The sequence below is a fragment of the Phyllostomus discolor genome, chromosome 1 (assembly GCF_004126475.2).
Source record: "Phyllostomus discolor isolate MPI-MPIP mPhyDis1 chromosome 1, mPhyDis1.pri.v3, whole genome shotgun sequence".
Lineage (NCBI taxonomy): Eukaryota > Metazoa > Chordata > Mammalia > Chiroptera > Phyllostomidae > Phyllostomus > Phyllostomus discolor.
Genome location: NC_040903.2, coordinates 18,221,040 through 18,241,633, shown reverse-complemented (window position 1 = coordinate 18,241,633; position 20,594 = coordinate 18,221,040). Strand labels below are relative to the sequence as shown.

General features: G+C 37.5%; 1 protein-coding gene across 6 annotated transcripts in view; it reads right to left on the bottom strand.

Annotated features, from left to right (window-relative positions):
• Positions 1-20,594, bottom strand: part of PCDH7 (protocadherin 7) — a 409,967-nt gene that overhangs the window by 342,341 nt on the left and 47,032 nt on the right. The window contains exon 2 of one of the 6 annotated variants that reach the window (XM_028507543.2): positions 2,019-3,428. The exons of the other annotated variants lie outside the window; for them this stretch is intronic. Within the exon in view, the coding sequence (XP_028363344.1) occupies positions 3,351-3,428 (78 nt within the window). The 3' untranslated portion in view covers positions 2,019-3,350. Of the gene's footprint in view, positions 1-2,018; positions 3,429-20,594 lie in introns of those variants that run through there. 6 annotated transcript variants of the gene reach the window in all.

Genomic DNA, 20,594 nt, shown 5'->3' with positions numbered 1-20,594 from the left:
CTAAATGAGAAAAAAAGTGTGGTGTGACCAATTCTGTAAATAATAATCCCTGAAGATTATCCACGCCACCTTCGTGACTTTGAAAGTGACACTATTTTGCAAGTTAGAATGCTGCAAAGGGAAAAACTCGACTTAACATACATGCTTTCATTTTGCTTCCCACTGTTTCTCTGACCTCTCCCAGTGGGAGTAGTAGCAGGAAACTAAAATAAAAGTACTGCTTTTCTGTGTGAAGCACTTTGCTACTAAACATTAATCACGAAATTGTAATAGTTGCAAGATTCCTCTGCCTGTTGCTTCTTCTAAGAAGAGAATTACTATTAGATGAAAGAGCCTACAGCAATAAACACCAGGGGCTAGTGTTTCCTTCTCTGAACCCTACCAGGAGGATCCGAGTCCACACATGCCTTTGAAGTCGCAGAGACCTTCATGTGCTGATCAATCCTTGGGGGGTAAAGAGCAAGAAAAACTGGTTCTCGCACTTTAATATTCTGCCAGGGATGCATTAGACCTCATGCAGAACAAAAAAGATTTCTTCAGGAACAAATTGAGTGATTTTATACTTAGGTGCCCCTTCTCTCAATTAACTAAGAGGGGCCTTTTGATCCCAGAACATGATTATTTATACTTTAATGCATATTACATTAAGTCAGACTAAGAATGGTACAGTAACAACTGTAAATTCATATTTCCCTTAGTCTTAGGGCATGCATTGAAATGTGGGTCGATTTAAGTCAAAAAACAATGTGAAGTTCTCATAATACTGATGATCAATGCTGATTATTAATATGATTTAGTATTAAATATCACATTGCAATATTTCAGAGTTATCAAAACCTTAGGAGCTAAGAATTAAAATGATCTCAAAACCGACAGTGCAGTTCAAACCTACTACTTCTGGATGAGAAAGTAGAGCACCAGAGAACACAATCATCGCGTCTGTCGGATGTGGCTGTTTGGTGGCAGAGCAAAGTTTAACATCACGGCTCCTGACACAGGCCCTGGCCAATGCGGCTCAGCTGGTTGAGCGCTGGCCCATGACCAGAGAAGTCGCCAGCTCGGCTGTTAGTCAGGGCACATGCCTGGGTGGCAGGTTTGGTCCCCATCGGAACACGTGCGAGGGGCAACCAATTGATGTTTCTCTCTCACATCAATGTTTCTCTCCATCTCTACCTCCTTCCTTTCCACTCTCTCTAAAAAATAAGTAAGCTTATTTATTTATTTATTTTTTAAGTACAAGGCTCCTGAAATAGTGCAGGGTGCTTCCCACCATAGGCTCTCACAAAGGTCTGCCAGAGCCTTCCTCTTCAAGCGGCTACGTTCTTCACTCTCAAATGGTGTAGACAGGGAGAATGTTTATGTCTCATTGTTGTCACAGGCCATTAAAACAGGAAATACAGGCACTTTATAAAGTCGAGTAATTTTTATTATTTTTGACACAGAAAAATATTCAATACCATACAGAATTATACAGTTCATAGACTTATCATTTATTATGCTAGCATAAATAAAGACAAAAATCCCTGTGATAGCATACATAGACAGGATACCAACTTCAATTGATTGTCACGTAGAAAAAAAGAGGTAAAAATAATCAACTATAAAGTTAATCAGCAAGATAAAAAGAAATGAATACACATACCAGAGAACAATAGTTTCAAAATTATTATGGCAAGTGGTGACTACAAATAATATGTTAATGTGCCCTGGCTGGTGTGACTCAGTGGATTGAGTGCTGGCCTGCCAACTGAAGGGTCGCAGGTTTGATTTCCCATCAGGGCACATGCCTGAGTTGCCCGCCAGGTCCCCAGTAGGGGGTGTGCAAGAGACAACCACACATTAATGTTTCTCTTCCACTCTTTCTCCCTCCCTTCCTCTCTGTCTAAAATAAAATAAAATCTTTTTAAAAATGTTAATCTATGTTAAATATTCACGATCTTATCTGTGTCCATTATGATTATTTACATAATTTAGGTTGAATAAACTTTTTTTAAAAAACACAGGTAACTTATTAGTAGATTTAAAAGATATTGAGTTAAAACACAAATATTTCTCAAATCTCTTCTATAAACTCATCCATGATTCACATCCTCTGTTATTGAGCAAAATAGCCTGAAGGAGATAATTGGACTTTTCAACTTCTCCAAACCAATTTCACAGGAGCTTCCTTCCTCTCATTATTTCAGACATTGTTACCGTCTTAATTTACACAGCTCAATTGCAATAAATATATCGAATTGGAGAGCCTCTGCAGTACTCACTCTATTTTGGCACGGCTTCCCTTGTGAACAATGATCTTTAACAACGATCATAACACATTTGAATGGCTTGAGACAGTTTACCTCTTTACATTCTAGGTAACAAACCGAAGTGCAAATGTCAATCATTAAATTTTACTACCTTCCACTTATACACACACAAAAGCATACACATACACTCACACCCATACGAAAGTTAGACTTCGTATTTACACAGTGCCTTCAACTGAACAGACAGCTATGATGCAAAGAGGTACTTCACACATGCAATTCGTCCTTAATACTACAAACAGCCCTCTTTGCATACACGAGTGCATAGGACCGCACACTTAAAGGCCAGTTCCCTATTGATATAATGGCCCTACATTCCTTGAATACTTATGGGGTTCACCTTAAACTCAATCAGAAATTGTGGATATATTGTGATCTATCTTTTGCTTTTATACCATAAGAAATTATGTTTCAGTAAGTATCAGAAGAACCTAAATTTTGTTTTATCTCATGTCTGCTAGTTTGTCACATTCCCTGATTGACATTAGTATTAGTCTAATTTTTCTGGGAATTCACCCCTGAGGTATACATGTCCATTTTCTTTGTTGACCTAGCACAGGCTCAGGTGATCTCTTCATAATGAATCCAATTAGTTTAAGCAAGGCAAATGAAATAATATCTACATGAAATCTCCACGTTAACTATATAAACAGTAAAGGGATACACATCTCCACTCTTGGCTTGAGTTCATTCAAGTGCAAACCGAAGAAAAAGGATTTCCTGTTCTTTTCATATTCCTGAGTATGCTGGCATCTGATTCTGTTTCTTCATAGTAATGGTAAGATTGCAAAACCTCTCTCACATCCCTCCTTTATTCCATGTTGAAAGCTTGATTTTTTTTTCAGTTGTTTGCAAAGTATAGTTTGATCCTCTATTTTTTTGGCAAAGAATTTATATTAAAGCCGTTTTTGTTTTCTTCGAAATTAGAGTTTCCTTTAATCAGCTAAGGATCCTGCCCCTTGGAAATCAATTTCTTTTTACAGAAGACAAAATCCAGGTTTCCTAGGATCCAACACACTGAGTTGGAACATTACGTGTTTTTCACTTACGAGCACATACATTCATTTTACACGATTCCTCAATGTGGCCAGGGGGATTCTTGGTCTGCACTGTATCCACCTATAAAAAATACAAAAATATATGTCTGCTTTACAGGGATGTGAGTAGGATTTTGCTAGCCTCCTTCCAAAGCTTGGATGCAGATCTTGGCTGACAGTACTCTTTCCTTCTTTAAAGATGCGTTTGCAGTGGCCATCATTTCTTTGAGAAGTCACAGAAACCTAACATAACGGTTCTCCCTACAGTATTCAACCAAGGGGCATCTAAATGGTTGCAGCTACTCTTATGGATGCTATCTCTGACAAGGGATGTTTGCATGGTTAAAGAAACATTGAATTAATTGTGTTTCTGGCTTCCCGGCTTTTCAAGGCTGTGAAATGTCAGGATAAGAAGGGTGGGGGTGGGGGAGGGTTGTTGGCTTTGTTTATACTGCAAATACAAGTAAGGATGAAATGGTAATTTTGCTGTCACTGATTTTCCAATTTACAAATCTCTAAGATCTGAGGGATGTGAGCTTGACCTGAATGTTCACTCCCTTCAAAGTAGCTGTCTAGTCTCCAAATGCAATCAACAGATAGCTCCCGTCTCTTTATAGAAATCTGAGCAGCCTGCATGCTATCAACAAATGGCCTGCTCATCTCTGGTCAGGGAAGGGTTGTTCTTTCCTTCAAAGTCATGGCCATGAAAGGGCAATGTTTTCCAACTTTTTATCACATTTGCACACATAAAAGTAAGGACACTACTCCTTCCACAAGTTTTGGCGCTAATGTCAGTATTAAATAAAGTTAAGTCTGTGTTTCTTGTGACTTGAGCCTGACTAACAGGCTGATTTCTGCTCTCGGTGCCAGAAGGTGGAATACTGTTTTCCAGTTTGATGGTGCAATTAATGTTGGTAAAACTACTAGTAAGTTAAAATATTGCCAACAAGATACTAACTCACTTCCGTAGAATGAAAATGCTGCAATTCACTACCAAAGCAGTTGTCTTTAAAATTTAAAATCAGAAAAGAAGGCTATTTCTAATTTCCAGTGTAACAATGGATCATCAGTGCGTGAGAATCAGTGTTAGAAAGAAAATGATTTCTTTCACTGAATAATTGATCAATTCATTTTTAAAGTAATGCAAAATATGTACTAATTTTAAAGTTGTTTATTATATTCAAGAGAAGATATTAAAATTGCTTTGACCACAGATTATTAATACTAGCTGTACAAATTAAAGCAGCTTTAAAATGTCTTAATTTTCAATTAATGTTATCTTTTCCCGGAAATTAATTTTTTTTTCTTTCTCTAACAGTTCTAAAATCTAACATAAGTTGGGAAGTTCTGGTGAATTACACAAGCAGCACACGCTTACCAAGGTATCTACGATAAGTGAGTCTTCTGATTTAAAGTTTATGTTTAAAATGAGCAACGTTTATCTCATTTTAGGCAAACTAGATCACTGCATTATTTCATTTCAAAACTGCTTGTATACAGGTGAAAGCTAAAGATTTGAAAGCTTCAGATGTTGCTTTTTTCCAAAACCAACCACAATGTAGCCATTGTGCAGACCAAATCTATATCAGATGTTTTTGTTATGTGCTCTCACTATAGGCTATATTGTCATAGAATCTATCAAATATTGAACTATTTTGTAAACATATTCATTTAACTCCCACATTCTGTACAAGGCCACAGTGTGATACCTGATGGCAAACACCCTGTCCACTGTGTTCACTGCTTCTGTCCCAATCCTGGCACATAGTTGGCCCTCAGTGAAAGCTAGTTTAATGAATGAATGCATGTTTAGGAATAGCTAATTAAGAAAATCACATTACTTGTCATATTATAGTATCACTATTATCTAATATCATATTTTGAAATCATTTGGTTATCTCTGATTTCTATTATTTGTCATATAGTAGATTATCTAGACTACATGTTTTTTGAACTGCAATAAATTTCACTAGCATATTATGTTGCTCATTTTTCTAATAGCTTCTTAAAATGAGTCTATCCACTGAAAATCTCACTGACCTTCTCCTTTTAATTCTTGCCATATAACAGCCACTCTCTTCTTTCCTTAAATAAACAATACTATGTAAAATTGCTGTAAGTTTTTAAGTAAATAAACAAGTGAAATAATTTTTTAAAATATAGAAAATCGGAGGTGTCAACATGTTTCATTTTCTATTTTCAAGACCTGACATACTTCTAACTTAAAAGCATACCCAAGAAATAAAATGCATTTCAGTAATGAAGCTACTGTACTGCCACACAGCAGAGTAAATTTGTCTTATTAAAATGTTACTGAGGAACAAAACTAACTCTCTCGTTTCATAAATTAACTATGTAAAAGCAGACTTCAAGTTTTTGTGGTTTTAGGCTTCGAGGCACTGAAGAAATGGATTCGTGCACTAATACTCACCTGTCACTAAAGCCAAGACAAATAGATTCTTTCCTCACCATTAAAGATTAATATTTAAAGCCAGAAGTGCATATCAATACTCCATGGAGAACTACTTACGAATCCCCATTCTGAAAACGGTAGGCGAGGGTCAGGGTAGAAATGGATGTTACCAGGATGTGTTTGTTTTGACTTGAATCAGCTAATTACAGTGGTCCTGGAAGCAATTTCCCCATCACTGCTGCTGAGGAGATAGGCTCTGCGGAATCAGACCCAACCAATCTTTCGGTCAGATCCAATCCAAAGGAAGCTGTAGGGACACAGCCTTTGTTTTCTCCTTTCCACCTTTTCCTTCAATTTGCTCTATCACCCAGGCGACAAGTCTCACACACACACACACACACACACACACACACACACACACGATAAAAGCAAGTCATTTCCTGCAGCCCTTCTTACCAGGCCATTCCTGCATCTCACTCAGTTTCTGTAACCTCGCAGAAAGCAAAAATCTTATTTTCTGGAATGTGGCCTTTTGCTTTGATTTTTTTCGTTTGACTCAAACTGGCCTCACCTAGCACCCTGACTCACCCACCCGTCTCCCTCTGGCTTAATCATGAAGCCCTCAGGGCAATGAGGCTATAGTCAGCATCCAGTTGTTCCTTGAGTCTGTTGACCACAGAGACAGACTTTCTGTTCAACTAGTGATAACATCTAGTCGTGCATCAGTTCCAGGACAACTCCACAGAACACTTCCTCGTGAAAGCCGATGAAGCGAGGCCATGGCGGACATCAGGACCAGATGTACTGATCAACTACCTCCGACCCTAGCACTGGCCAATCAGTGAGGGCCACAGTCCTGGCCATGACCCTAACTCCCTTACTCACCATGCTTAATGAGTTTTCCCTGTGGAACCCATCCCCCGGAAGCCATCGGGGAGCCAGGTCTTTGGCATGAGCTACCTAGGACTCCGGGCATGGCACCATCTCTTTAAGAAACTCTTACTTTCTTGGCTGCAAACTCCTCTTCATGTCTTATTGGACTTTGCTGCACTTAGGCAAATGGACCCTTTCAGTCTGGCAACATTTATTTCTTAACCAAAGAGACTGAAATAAGCTGGGATTTAATTAATGAAAACTATCAGTAAAACATTAACTTTAATACTTTAATGAAAGCTATGTTCTTCTCCAGACCTCCCTGGCCAACAATTAGTGACTAGAACTAGGAAAAAGAAAGCAATGATACAGAAAACAGAAATAGGGTTCAGGTTTAGGCACAGGAATAAATTGTACAACACACTCACACAGAGGAACAGACATGCTCCTAATAATTCTGAAAAAACTTCAAAACCATTAGCGATGAAACATACGTATTTTGAAAGGCATATGTGTCTATTTTTCTATTTATTTTTAATAGGCATACTTTAAAACTAAATCATGTACCTATGTAATTGGTGTAGATTAAGTACAAGTATCTGTTGAATGTGTTTGCATATAATTGGCAATATGTAAAAGGTTTCTATGAATATTCATTTTTTTCTTGACTGATGTTCAAATCTAGGGAAAAGTAAAAGGTATCAAAATAAAAGCAGAGCCTATTCCATGACACAGGAAAACATGTTGATGTTAGTTTCCAAAATCTAGGAATAAGAAATTGATGCTTACATTTTAGAGCATAAATACATAACACAGGAGTTGAACTGCGACACAGTCACTTTTTTTAGATTTTATTTATTTATTTTTAGAGAAAGAAGGGAGGGAGAAAGAGAGAGAGAGAGAAACATCAATGTGCAGTTGCTGGGGGCCATGGCCTGCAACCCAGGCATGTGCCCTAACTGGGAATCGAACTTGCAATGCTTTGGTTTGCAGCCCGCGCTCAATCCACTGAGCTATGCCAGCCAGGCACAGTCACTTATTAATACTGAAAGTGTGTCTGTTATTACTTAAATACTAGACAATCAAGTGAAAAGGAAATAGAGCACACACATACGGTAAGCGTGGGATTTGGTGAGTGGAGGGCTGCGAGGAGGACAATTCTGAATGGTATTTGGTCTTTCACGTCTTTTTGATTTCTATAAATGATGTAGCCCATAGCACAAATTATCATAGTTTCAGTAACATTCACACCCATAAAGAAGTTTATCAGATAAGATCTCACTTAGCTCTCTACTTTAACCTCACAGAGCCCTTGTGAAGTAGAAAGTACAATGTTGTTTATGTTGCATAGGAAGGAACTGAAGCTCAGAGGGCTTGAACTTCTCACGTAAAGCACACAGATGAGACGAAGCAGAGCCGGAGCGCCACACCAGGACTTCTGGCTCCAAATCCCATATTTATTCCTTCCTCTACACTGCTTTCTCATGATTCTTTTGTTTTAAAGCTGACTTTGAACTTTTGAAAGACAATCAGCTAAATTATGATTGCCAATGCCTTCGTTTTTGCCAGGGCTAATAAATGAACTTATGCAAGTTACCCAAACTATTGTAAATTAAATGTATTTAAGAAGCTCAGTTCTAGAAAGCTATTGCTTAGTATGTGCAGGATTCTATCATAAACATTTAAATTCATGAAATCACAGGGAAGCAATTTCAACATACCTCCGAGTTGTCTAAATTGCCAAAAGAAAAAGTAACAAATAAGACAAATTCTATCCATTCAAAGGAAGGGAAGTCTGTGCCCATTTACATGGGTGAGAGTGTGCGCACACACAAAAAGGCCATTCACTGGCACGGTTTGAACTGCACTCTTCAGAAAAGAAGCCTTTTAGACTGTGAGTCAACCACTGAATTGGCCATGGAAGGAACGGAGTTAGATAATATCAATACAATTCCTCATCATAGGCCCTAACAAAAGAATGCCTAAGATTGCATAGCCTAGCAATCAATATTTATTGACTGACTACCGGCTGTTAGAATTGTGGGATCTCGGAGTGAGAAAGAACGCCAAAGGTTACAGTGTGCAGTCCTGCGAATGGCTTCTTGGGGGGCAGAGAAGCACACCCAGAACGCCATAAGCACAGCCCTGGTTCTGAGGAAATTTTATCTATCTTTCGGAGAGATATGCAACTATATGCTTATAAACAGATGGCCAACCCTGGGGAGAAAAAGATGAAGAACCATGTAGGTAAAACTATGAAGGCTCCAAAGAATGAGAGGAGACTGCTGAGGGCAGCAGGAAGAGGGCTCACTTGACTAATGTAACTTAGGCTGGGTCTTAAGAGACAGGTGAGCTTGAGATCGATGGAAATGAAGAAAAACTGCACTCCCAGAAAAGTCCAAGTTGTGAAGAAGATACAAGGTGAGACCAGAGGCAGTGAGTGGATGTCCCTGCCTAAACCAGGGATGTCTGTCATGCCACTCAACTCCAGTAGCGGAGAAAGTAGCTCCATTTAGCTCAAACCTACATATAAAATGAACTAATGTGATAATTACAAAGACAACAAAACTGTCCTGCATATCCTAAATGAGAAATCCACAAAGTATATAACTATTAAAAGCCAAGTAGGCAATTAAAACAACTAATTACTAAAACTAATGTAATGAAGCCGAGTGCTTGGGCTCCAGAACAGCCTACTCTTATGTTAAGTTTCGTGTAACTTAATTCATAATTTTATTTTTTTCGTGTTTTTATTTAAAAAATATTTTTAAAAAACGTCCTGCCCTGGCTAGTGTGGCTCAGTGGATTGAGTAGCCTGCTAACCAAAGGGTCCCTGGTTCGATTCCCAATCAGGGCACATGCCTGGGTTGCAGGCCAGGCCCCCAGTGAGGGCACACAAAAGGCAACCACACATTGATGTTTCTCTCCCTCACTCTCCTTACCTCCCCCTTCTCTCTAAAAATAAATAAAAAATATTTTTAAAAAAATAAACATTCATTCTAGTTCAGGGGGGAATAGAAATCAATCCAAATAGACTCATTTGCACTATATAAGCAAAAACATTAGAATGGATCCCAGCTTTATGATTCCAATTATATTTGGCCAAAGTTGAGCATTAGCGCATTTCCATCCCTAAAGCTCATAATAAAAATGTAAAATGAAGCAAACTTAAGCTATGATCATTATCCTCTTCAGACCATCAAAATTGGCCACCTTTGGAAACAAAAAGCAGTACCGGAGAGTACTCATGTGCCAAAGCAATAAGCTGCCGGAGAGAAATGGGGACTCGATGTTAATGAGAAGATGAAGTGAACAACAGACCCAGTGGTTCTCAAACGCTACTGAAATTACAATCGTGTGCAGGAAAAATTGAGAGCTACGTGGGGAGTCTTAAAACCCACAGAGGGGAGTACAAAGCAGTCAAAGTGTTTCCAGATGATGGATAAACTTACCAAGAGTTTGATCCACTAATGAGGAAATGGTGTAAATGTTCAAAGAATTAATTGAGTCTCTAAAAAGTGGAATAGAACAAAGCTACAAAATCCAACCAACCAGTTTCCTGCTTCTGAAAGATATACAGAAAGTGTAAGAATTGGCACAGTGATTAAGTGGTCCCTTGGTTAATAATACATGAATTTCTAAGTCAGATATAATTCCCTTTTAATATGATTTGTGGTTGACCAACTTCAAAACTCTATGCTTTCTGATCACTACAAATTTCCAGAAATGTTCTCATAAACACTTTTGTAAATACGAAGAGCCACGGATTTCAGGATCAATATAAGCATATTAAAATATTGACTTTTGGCACACAGAAAGACATTACATTAATAACTAATGTGGAAATACCACTTCAGGGATAAAGAAGTCACGTGGAATCACTCTCTACGAAATTATTAATCTTCCCAGTGAAAATACGGAGGCTCATAGGGGCAACAAGGCATGTTCAATATAACACTGCAGACCCAGGATTAAAACTCAGTGTCCTCACTTCCAGTTCAGTGGCTTATTTCCATTTAACTATGGGAACTACATCTTGAGGAAATGGAAGATTTGGGGATGAAATTATTTGAATAAGGACCAACTCTATGTAATCCCAGGTCATTCCAGTTGTGAAATGTGGGGAAGCTGTATGTTACACAGACACTGTTGAACTGACAAAGGACTGTATTAATTTCTGTGAGCTCACCAAAAGAATCAATGTCAATGCAAAAAATTCAGCAAATATTTTAAACTCCAATATAAGATTCTTCATAATAAAAACGTTTCTACATGAGCTAAATTTGCAGAATATTTTTTTATTTTGAAGAGTTTGTAAAATCATAATAAAAAATTTTAAAGATCATTTTAAACCAAGCTTTTTTAGAGCTTAATTTCAATTTTTGGAGGGGAGGTGGTCTCAATCAATATCACATAAAACTCCTTCGTTATGTCTTGCAGGAAAAGGGCTGTAAATCTTACACTTTAAAGTAGGTCACAAGTCTTAAAACGTTTAATAAAAAATGGTTTTTCTTAACAGAGAAAAAAGATTATTTGCTTCTTTTCTGCTCCTTTGTCTTATAAGTGCAGTGTGATGTATTAGTTTAATTAAAGTCTACCAAATTATCATAAGGATTTTATGTGCTGCAAATAATTGGGTTTTTGTCCTCTGCTTACTTTTTGTCAATGGAAGCAGAACATCTTTTTATGATACTTAACTATAAGATACTAGAAAACCACAAGGAAGAAAAGCACAATGAGGTGCCTAATTGAAGTGACCTTTGTCATCTTGGCCATAAAATTAAGTGTGAACTAATGCAATGAAAGTACATCGATGTTTCCACAGAGTTAAAGAGGATAGGTATGTGGCTCAGAGCCAAAACATACCAAGAATCCTACCATACCCCTGCCCCCCAAAAAGGCAATCCTATTAACATGAAAAGCTGATAGGCCCTAAAATGAAATAAAAATATAGAGAGATCATAAGATTTTTTTCAATGCAAACTATAATGAATCAAATTTTCTTGGGACGGAATCAGGTGACAATCCAGGTAAAGTATAATACCAGGTACCTATTTGATGAGAGGGATTTTAAGTACACAAGTAAACAGATAGTTAGTGAATGTAGCATATTAAGTGAAAGTTGTTTCAGAAAGTAATAGTACTAACATAACCACTCTTGCCAAAGGTGAGCTGAAAGAAAGTATAATTAAGATACACGTTCACGTACAAGACACAGATGTCTCTTTATAGTACTGTAGCATAGCAAAACTCAAGAACAACCTGTGAACATGAAGTCAGTTAACTGGTTATTTTGTGGAATTTGAAAGACAAAATTACCAGTAATTTTCTTACGGTATAATTCCTCAAGTACACACCAAAACATATATGACATAAGTGATAATCAGCAATGCTTTTCTTGTTTAAAGAAATGTGACCCTCTCTCTCTCCCTGCTTTTCTCACACCCCCCCCCAAAAAATAATCACATCATTACATTTCTGAAGAGCATCCAATGTGAGTACATAATGATATGTTCAGATAGCGTTAAGCCTTTAGGTTTTGCTCTCTTCTTAAAGGCACCACTGTGTTCTTGCGAAATCCCATAACCTCAAAATGTGCCAAACTAATAATTGAGCCAAGACAAAGGCAATCTTCTCAATGCAGGATACATTTTTAAAAGATAATTTTTTATTGGTTGTCTCTGACAAAACACTCCTGGAAAGGAGTGCTTTCTCAGTGAGTGCACATGCATATTTTGAACAGATATACTTGATTTATTCCATTTGTTTTAAGCCAAAGAGGGAAAGGGAATCTTTGACAAAACTGTCATCTTTAAAACACGGTGATATTTCATTTTCCCCTTCTGCACTATTGAGATTGCCTGGAACTGAAATGCTTCCAGCGGCTCCTGTGTCCAATTTTTCAAAGCTGTCACTTCCTAGCAAATCTGCTTAAGCAAAATACTTATGTTGTTAGAAAACAGAACAAACATACATTATAAAATACATTCCTATTCTTCTTTGCAGGTCAAAGTCTTATTAAAGAATGGGAACTTGGAAGAACATGTAAAAATAAATTAAAAGATGACTATGATGGATTGGTTTAAGTCAATGAATCTGGCGCACCTCTGATTAGTTTCCAAAGATACACTTGGGCTTAGCTCAGTAGAGTTTCCCACACAATGCTCATACAATCAAAACAGTATTTTTAATGCATTTGCTAAAGGTCATTACATTGAAAAAGAAAAAACCCAAAGAAAAATGGGACACTGAAAGATGCCCATGGTTACTCTTCCTCAGTTCATGGGTGCCGCAGCTATTATAATGCACTTGTCAACATTCTGCAGCCTCAGAGGGTAACGAAACAATTGCCAAGCATTGCCTTTGCAGCCCTCTGGCCTTTCTGTACTGTGGGCATCATAACTCATATCCTATAGTACCTGCCCAAGTGAGAGAACAACAGAAGCAAAATGCAAAATGATAATTGCAAGAATAGTGTGTACGAAGACAAAACTTCAAATACTACCAGGCAACTTCCAGAACATTGAGGAGATGCATGTTCTGAAAAGTTTCAGTCACACTGGCTGGAAATGTTACTTAATATTCTTAATAAAGGGTATACTTTCCAGACACACACACACACACACATGCTCTAAATTGTGAGTGTTTACAGATATGTAGTTATACAATGATCACGTGTGTGATTTGTTTTCTTGTATGCATGATTACACAATTCGGTCTTAAATGCATCTTTCCAAGACTTACCTAAGGCTTACATTTTCTTCCATTACTTTGAAAAGCTAGTCATGTCTCAGCAAAAGTCAGGACTGCTTATGGTGTACAATCTGAAACCCAATTCTCTCTCGGCACTTTAACACTAGATCTGTCACTCTTTAACACCACAAAATCAATACCCTGGAATGTCATGGTTCTCTGATGGCCCACAAAGTCAAGGCGTGATCAATTTCAACTTCCTTACTAGACAGAAATAGACTTAAACAAATAAAAAGATTTCATTGAAGTTAAATTCAATAAAACAAAGGAATAAAGGCAGAGAGTGTCAAAGCTGTTAGAATTCAGTCCAATAAATTTACATTTAAATCTAGATCCATTTTTAAGTTCATCTAAACTGTGCACCCAGGTAAAAGATACGTATCAGAAATTTAAAAAAGCCAGAATTTACTCTAATGCCCAGATTAACACGGCTGTGTGTATGTGTGTGTTTCACTGCATTAGCTAGTAAGGAGTAGGAAAGGATAATGTCTGAGTTCATATTGTGTATTCCTAGAAAACAAGATATTTTGGCTTCATCCTCAGAAAGAGCAGGAATCTTATCTTTCTTATCATAAACTGTATATCTTGTCCATGACATGAACACACCCTTAATAAATATTTGATTAGTGTATGAAAATCAATTCCTGCACTCAATATAATCTGGTACATAAATTCTACTGAGGTCTAAAGCTTTTCTTCCTTGTGCACTGGTGCATCCCTGCTTCTCCAGTACCTAGGGCATAGCAGGCACTCAGCGAGCATCTACTGATTTGAAAGACTAGAGAATGCCTCCAATTTTACTGGTTAATTTCCAGCACCCTGTGGAATTGAAATCATAGAGTGGTAATTTCAAGGTTTTTTTTAATACATACTTTATATAGCAGTGGTTTTATTATGCTCCTAAATTTTGACATATATAAACACCAGAACGTATTATTTAGTAATGCTTAGGAAAAAGCCAGGCCAGAGAGTCAAGAGACATGAACTGTAGTTGAGGTTCACTGATTTGCTTTATAACGTTGCCTCTACAGGTCCCTCTGTTCTCGTCTATAAAAATGTAAAAGAGATATAAGAGAACAAAAATGGTTCCTAGGTATCCCCTTGAGAATACGTAGGTATATACCCTCGTGGGCATGTGTGAGGATACAGATTGAAAATAAATCAATAAGAGGGACTCTACAGGTCAGAGAAAGGTTGGAAAGCAACCTTATTAAGAAAGTTAAAAGAAATTGGAGTCATTCAGTTGAACAAAGAAAATGCTGAAACCGTCCAAGTGAAGCAAGCCAGTGTGGAAGGTCTTACAGGCCCGTGGTACCAAAGGCTGAGTTAATACTTTCAGTCCCACTGAAGCAGAGAATACTCCTGGCTTCCTCCTCTGTCTTCCACACTATCAAAATAATAATAATAATAATAATAATAATAATAATAATGCAACAGGGAAGTCGTGTGACAAAATCCTGGCCAATGATACATAGAAAAACATTCTTGCAGAGGAAATCCTTTCCAAGATAAAAGGGAAATGGGAACACGGGAAATTTTCCTTTTTTCTTTTTGTCTCTCTTCCTCCTCTCCATCTGAAACACAGACTGGCAGAGGAGACACCAACTTGAGACAGTGAGAAGGAAAACCAGAAACTAGGGACAGTGGGTCGGGAGGAGGGTAGAACATGGTTCCTCAGAGAAACTCACTGGTTGATGTACCAGTCTTGCAAGTAGGAGAAAAAAAAAGATCATCTCCAGACTAGGAAGAAGTGAATGCACAGAGATTGGAGGTGGGGCAGAGGGGCAAAGAGAGAGACAGAGATAGAATAACAAACAGAGAGACTGGTGGCATTGAACTTCCAATCCATCTCATTCATTTCTAAAAATCAGCCTCCATGTATTCACCATTTTAGCATAATACTAGTATATCCTGAGTTGTATCCTCTTTTACTGGCAAACAGTGTTAAGTAAATCCACTGTTTGGGCTTTAGCACTGAAACATACTACCAAGTTAGTTATAGAAAAATCTTAATCTATGGAAGTTTAATAAGAAAAGGCCACACATAATTGTCTTCTGTTTGTATAATTTCATGTTAGTGTTATGGTTTTATGATAAAATTTATTTTATAAAAGAAAAAGGGAGCCCTGGCTGGCGTAGCTCAGTGGATTGAGCACGGGCTGGGAACCAAAGTGTCCCAAGTTCGATTCCCAGCCAGGGTACATTCCTGGGTTGCAGGCCAGAACCCCCAGCAAACGCACATTGATGTTTCTCTCTCTCTCTCTCCCTCCCTTCCCTCCCTAAAAAATAAATAAATAAAATCTTAAAAAAAAGAAATCTGGAATTTGGTCTTTTTTAAAAAAAGGCATATACAATTTAATAAGATTTCTCATTCTCAACGCCTACAATCATTAAAGAAAATGAGATTACTTAATATCATGAAACTATAAAATATTGGAGATTTGGATGTCTTCTTGCAAAATAAAATCATATTTATGTATACAATCTTCCACTTTTCTCTTCTGTGAACATCAAACAGCCTGAGTAAGGAAATGTAGATTTCAGGTGCCAGGAAAATAGAATTGAACAAATTCTAAACCCTCCCTACTCAATGAATGCTAGGATTCTCTGAGAGCCTCATGGTACACAGATCATAGAACCAAAGTATGGGCATTCTGAAGGTGGGTACAGCGAAATTGCTAAATGCATTTGGATGGAGTCCCAGAAAGCAAGGGCTAATGTGTATGGGCTTGTTTTGCTTTGTTGACGATGAAGAAAAACTCTGGTGTTTCACTATAATCACAGTTTAACCATACTCATTTTTCAGATGTAGAACAGTCCAAATATGGTCAGTTTTGTGTAGGTAGGACAAAACTATGAATTAGTTCAAAATAAGAAGGGTAGATTAAGTATAAGAAATGTAGAGGAATGTTTCTGTCTGGTGACAATAAATAGATCAAGTAACATGTGTGTCCTGTTTAAGACATTCAGATAACTTATTTTGTCAATGAAATGTTAGCTGCCGGTGGAATAAAGTTTTATGGCATGACCTTCTCAGAAAAGAGAAGATCCATATTTAGTGTGTTTACACCGTCACGCTCAGATCTAAGCCACCTGCTCACTGGAGGGATTCAGAGGGAAAAAAGGTAGTGGTGTAAAGTAGGCCTATAAGCTGATATCTTGCATAGTGTCTTTACTAATAAATCTCGAAGTACACAGTGGACATTTCTCTCGAAGACAAACCATCTTTTCTTTCTCAAAATTTGATTTGTTGTACAATTTCAGCAATAACCAATGAAATCTTGGGATCATTATTAAATAAAATGTTTGTTCAGTTCTCCATTTATTCAGTGAGGAAGCTGCATTTCATTCCTACGTATTTAACAGAGATTCTGACGGGCTCATAGTTTGTAATAATCTGAAGCACAAATTAAAACTTTAATTTTACTTCTACACTAGAGGTGGAATCAGGACAATGCGGACACTCAGTTTCATGAGATGAATGGATCTATAGAGAAAGAAAAGTATATGCTATCGCTGAGTGCTTTATTCCCACCTGAGTTTCATGTTTCTCTTTCCATTTACTTCACCCAGGCAGTGTCTCTAATGAACACATTGCGCAACGGGGTTATGACACTCAATTGTATTTCTTCTTATTAAAAAGCAGGAAGGAAGTCTTAAACAAAGTTCAAACCACAACCTCATAACTAAGGAAATCTTCCAAACTACATGAAAGCAATAAATATTTATTTCTTGAAAGGAAAGAAAACCTGATGGACTATTTTAAGCAAGGACAACTGGAACTTGGTGCATTAGCCATATCTGCAGGATCTACTTTTAGAACAGACATTCCTTGTTTGAAAACAGAGCATGAAATGATGTTAATCTGTAACTGGAGGAAGCTGCTCATGGCCCTCTAATCAGAGCATGGTGCACTTGAATCAGCTGCCCTTTAATTTTCAGCTCAGAATACCCACCAAGCTCGTTTCGGCGGCCATTAGGAGTCCACCACTCTTAATAAATTCAATGGGTGTTTTGCAAGTACAAAGCCAGCAGGATCGGACACTTCAGACTGAATTTTAGCTGCATAATCAAGAATGTAGCTGAAAATGCCAATTAATGGTACAAAGCCCTAATAATCAAACTTGAGCTATAGAAAAGCCCTTTATGGACTAAAAACATCACCCATGTAATCTAGCCCTGACTTTGCAGGATGGCTCACCAGAATACTAACTAATGAAGCCATCCAAATTCACGTCGGCTGCAGAGTAAAAACTGAATGAAAAGAACCTCCTGGCTCTAAAGAATGAGGTAACATAAAAGTGAAAAATATGCCATTATATATTTAAGTAATCTCATTTTGTTGTTATTTAAACTTTAAGGCAAACAAAAATGACCACATAGTGCATCTTCATGGATTAAGATCCTCAAAACAGGTCAGGCAAGATATGAAAGAACCCTAACAACAAGCATGATGGAGTGTATCTCAAAACAGAAAACCTGGAAGTTAAGAATTAAGTAATGACAACAAATGCAACTGAGGGGAACACACACCCATGAAGAAGTTTACATTGAGTAGAGACCTGGGAAGGCAAACCTTAAAGCTTATCAGACAAATACATCGCATGCCAGGCAAGCAGTGAAAAAAAGTCATGGAAGAATATCAACACAGATGGGAGCGAGAGCGCTGACTTGCAGGAAACCATGCGGAGTGACAGCTCAGCAGTATCTCCACACCTGATCCGCCATCAGAGCCTATGGGGCTGAGCTGCGGCCAAGTCAGCGGGGGGCCTTAGGCAGATGTGGCTCAGCACTAGAAGCCCAGTGCAGGAAGTCCTGGTGTCCCCAAGCCTGCCGTCCTGCATGCAGTGCCTCAAAAAGTATGTAACGCCCGAAGTTCACTGCTGGACTCACTGATACTTAACGAGATACAGATTATACTTCTACTTAGGGGAAATTTATCAGAAAAAGAAATGGCTGCCAATAATTGCTATGAAAACATTTATTTGCCCCTGATCCATGCTGCTCACCACATTCAATTATTTTAAATAATGCATAGGAGTAGGAAAAAAGTCATTGCTAATCAATATTAGATTGATTTGGCTGGAAAAAAATCTACATTTTTCAAAGCTATCTGAAGTAATCTCCACCTCCTAAACCTGATTTATTCCCCAAACTTGATAGAAGAAATTCTGTTTAAAATGATGCTTTATTTCAATTTGTTTTCACAGCAAATATGAGCACCTGTTTGTTTATATCTTTGTGTTAATAAATACAAGCCCTTCTGAGACATGTTTCTAGTTGGTTTCAAAGAGACATGGGAAAAGGTCAAAAAACAAAAATTGAATAACAAGTCATAGGTAAGACAGAAAATGTATTATGTGTATATATATATAACTGCCTCTGGTTACATTCATTGACATCATAAACAGGAAAACAGCAAGTGTAAAAAACTCCGTCTCTCCCTTGAAAACTCCCTACTCTGAAACTTTCCCTCCCTTACTATGATATACACAGAGCCCAATTTCCTGCTTTAGTAAGACTGAATTGCAGGGTGTTAATCTGTGATTCAGGGTGACTCAGGTATTCCTGTTCATGTCTCCTTTGCAAATGGAGTTTCCTGGGGAAGCCGAAAAGTAACCAAATGTTTCACAGCTGAGGCTGTTCCCCTGACTTGCTTTTGGTGACACAATCTTAGTCACTTTTAAAAATTCAGACGTTTTCAGTATTAAACAAATAAAAGTTAAAGATGCAAAACAAAAAGTTAAAGATGTAAAGTCAAACAGTGTACTTGTAATAGCTAGTAAACGCAGTATATCTGTAATCAACTGTGAAATTAAATAATAAATTCAAAGACTGAATGAGATACAGTTGTTAGAGATTTTAAGACTTATCAATTAGTTGATACATGGTATTAGATTTATTTTAATGGCAGCCACACATCTATATGTATTAAAAATACTTCATCTCAGATTAAAACTATTTTTTGTTACTTTGGTTTTCTGAGTCTGAGTATCATATAGTTAAGTTACAATGATGAGTAAAAGATTATTAAACAACCTCCAACGAAGCTAAAGTGGGTATCATTTAACAACGGATAAAACTGCAACAATGGAGAATGGGAGGTGAGTTACCCAAATTGGAATTTTGCCAGCTCCTTTAATGGTTTTGGTGTGATGGCTTGCATTTTCCCTTCTGTTGATGTTTATTTCAGTAGATAGGCAACAACATTTTTTTCTGAAAAGTTTAATTCTCTCAAGTTTTTAGTGCAATACTCTAAGTTACAAAATAAATACCAAATTTTCCCTTACTCGGAAGATCTGACTTTGCTGTTTTCAATTCTAAAACCATTTTTCACTCAGTACCTGTGGGATGCCAAGGGTTTCCTGATTGTTGGCAGAGCTACTAAAGGTTCGTAGCCCCAGTAAAAGAAGATTTTCATCCGAGTCTGCATTTTATGAACAAACCTGAATAGGCCTGGTTACTATCTCACTCTCTTGTAAAAAGGTACCTCGGAGTCCTGCTGGCATAAGGCCTCAGATTGGCTGGAATGTCTAACAGACACTTCCCTGAGCTGTGAAGTTGCCCGTGCAGTATTTTCTCAGAGGCAAGTTTACCACTTGATAAATCATTAGCATCACTTCCTATAGCACTGAAGTTTTCCCTGGGGATTCCTACTAACTACCAGCTAATCACCCATGTTTTTTATTTAGCTCTTGAGTTCTGATTAGATCACAGTTTAAAGTGGATGACTGCAGACTGCTATTTCTCATCTGACAACAGAGGGAACAAACACTGCATATTCAGAAAATACATTTTATCTTTCCTTTGTAACAAATCCATACCTCACTATTGTATCATTAAATGTAAAACCATGCTGAGTCTGGCTGTTCGAGGAAAAGATACAAATAAGGTTTCTGTGGCCACATGTTTCCACTGCGGGAATTCATACTAGCTAAGTTACATTCACAGCTCACTATTGATTTTAAACTTGATGTGGTACAACAAAATTCATCAAATGCTGGTTTCTGCCAATAACAATGTGTTACAGGGCACATGCACCCAACAAATATTTAAAAATAACTGAATGTGCGAGATTATTAAGCATTTTCAAACATATTTATTTCCTATATTAATCTTTTAAAATCCTTTTGATAGTACATTTTATGCATCTGTTTGTAACTGAAATAAAATTGCATTGACTAATTTCAAACTACTGCAATTTGAAGA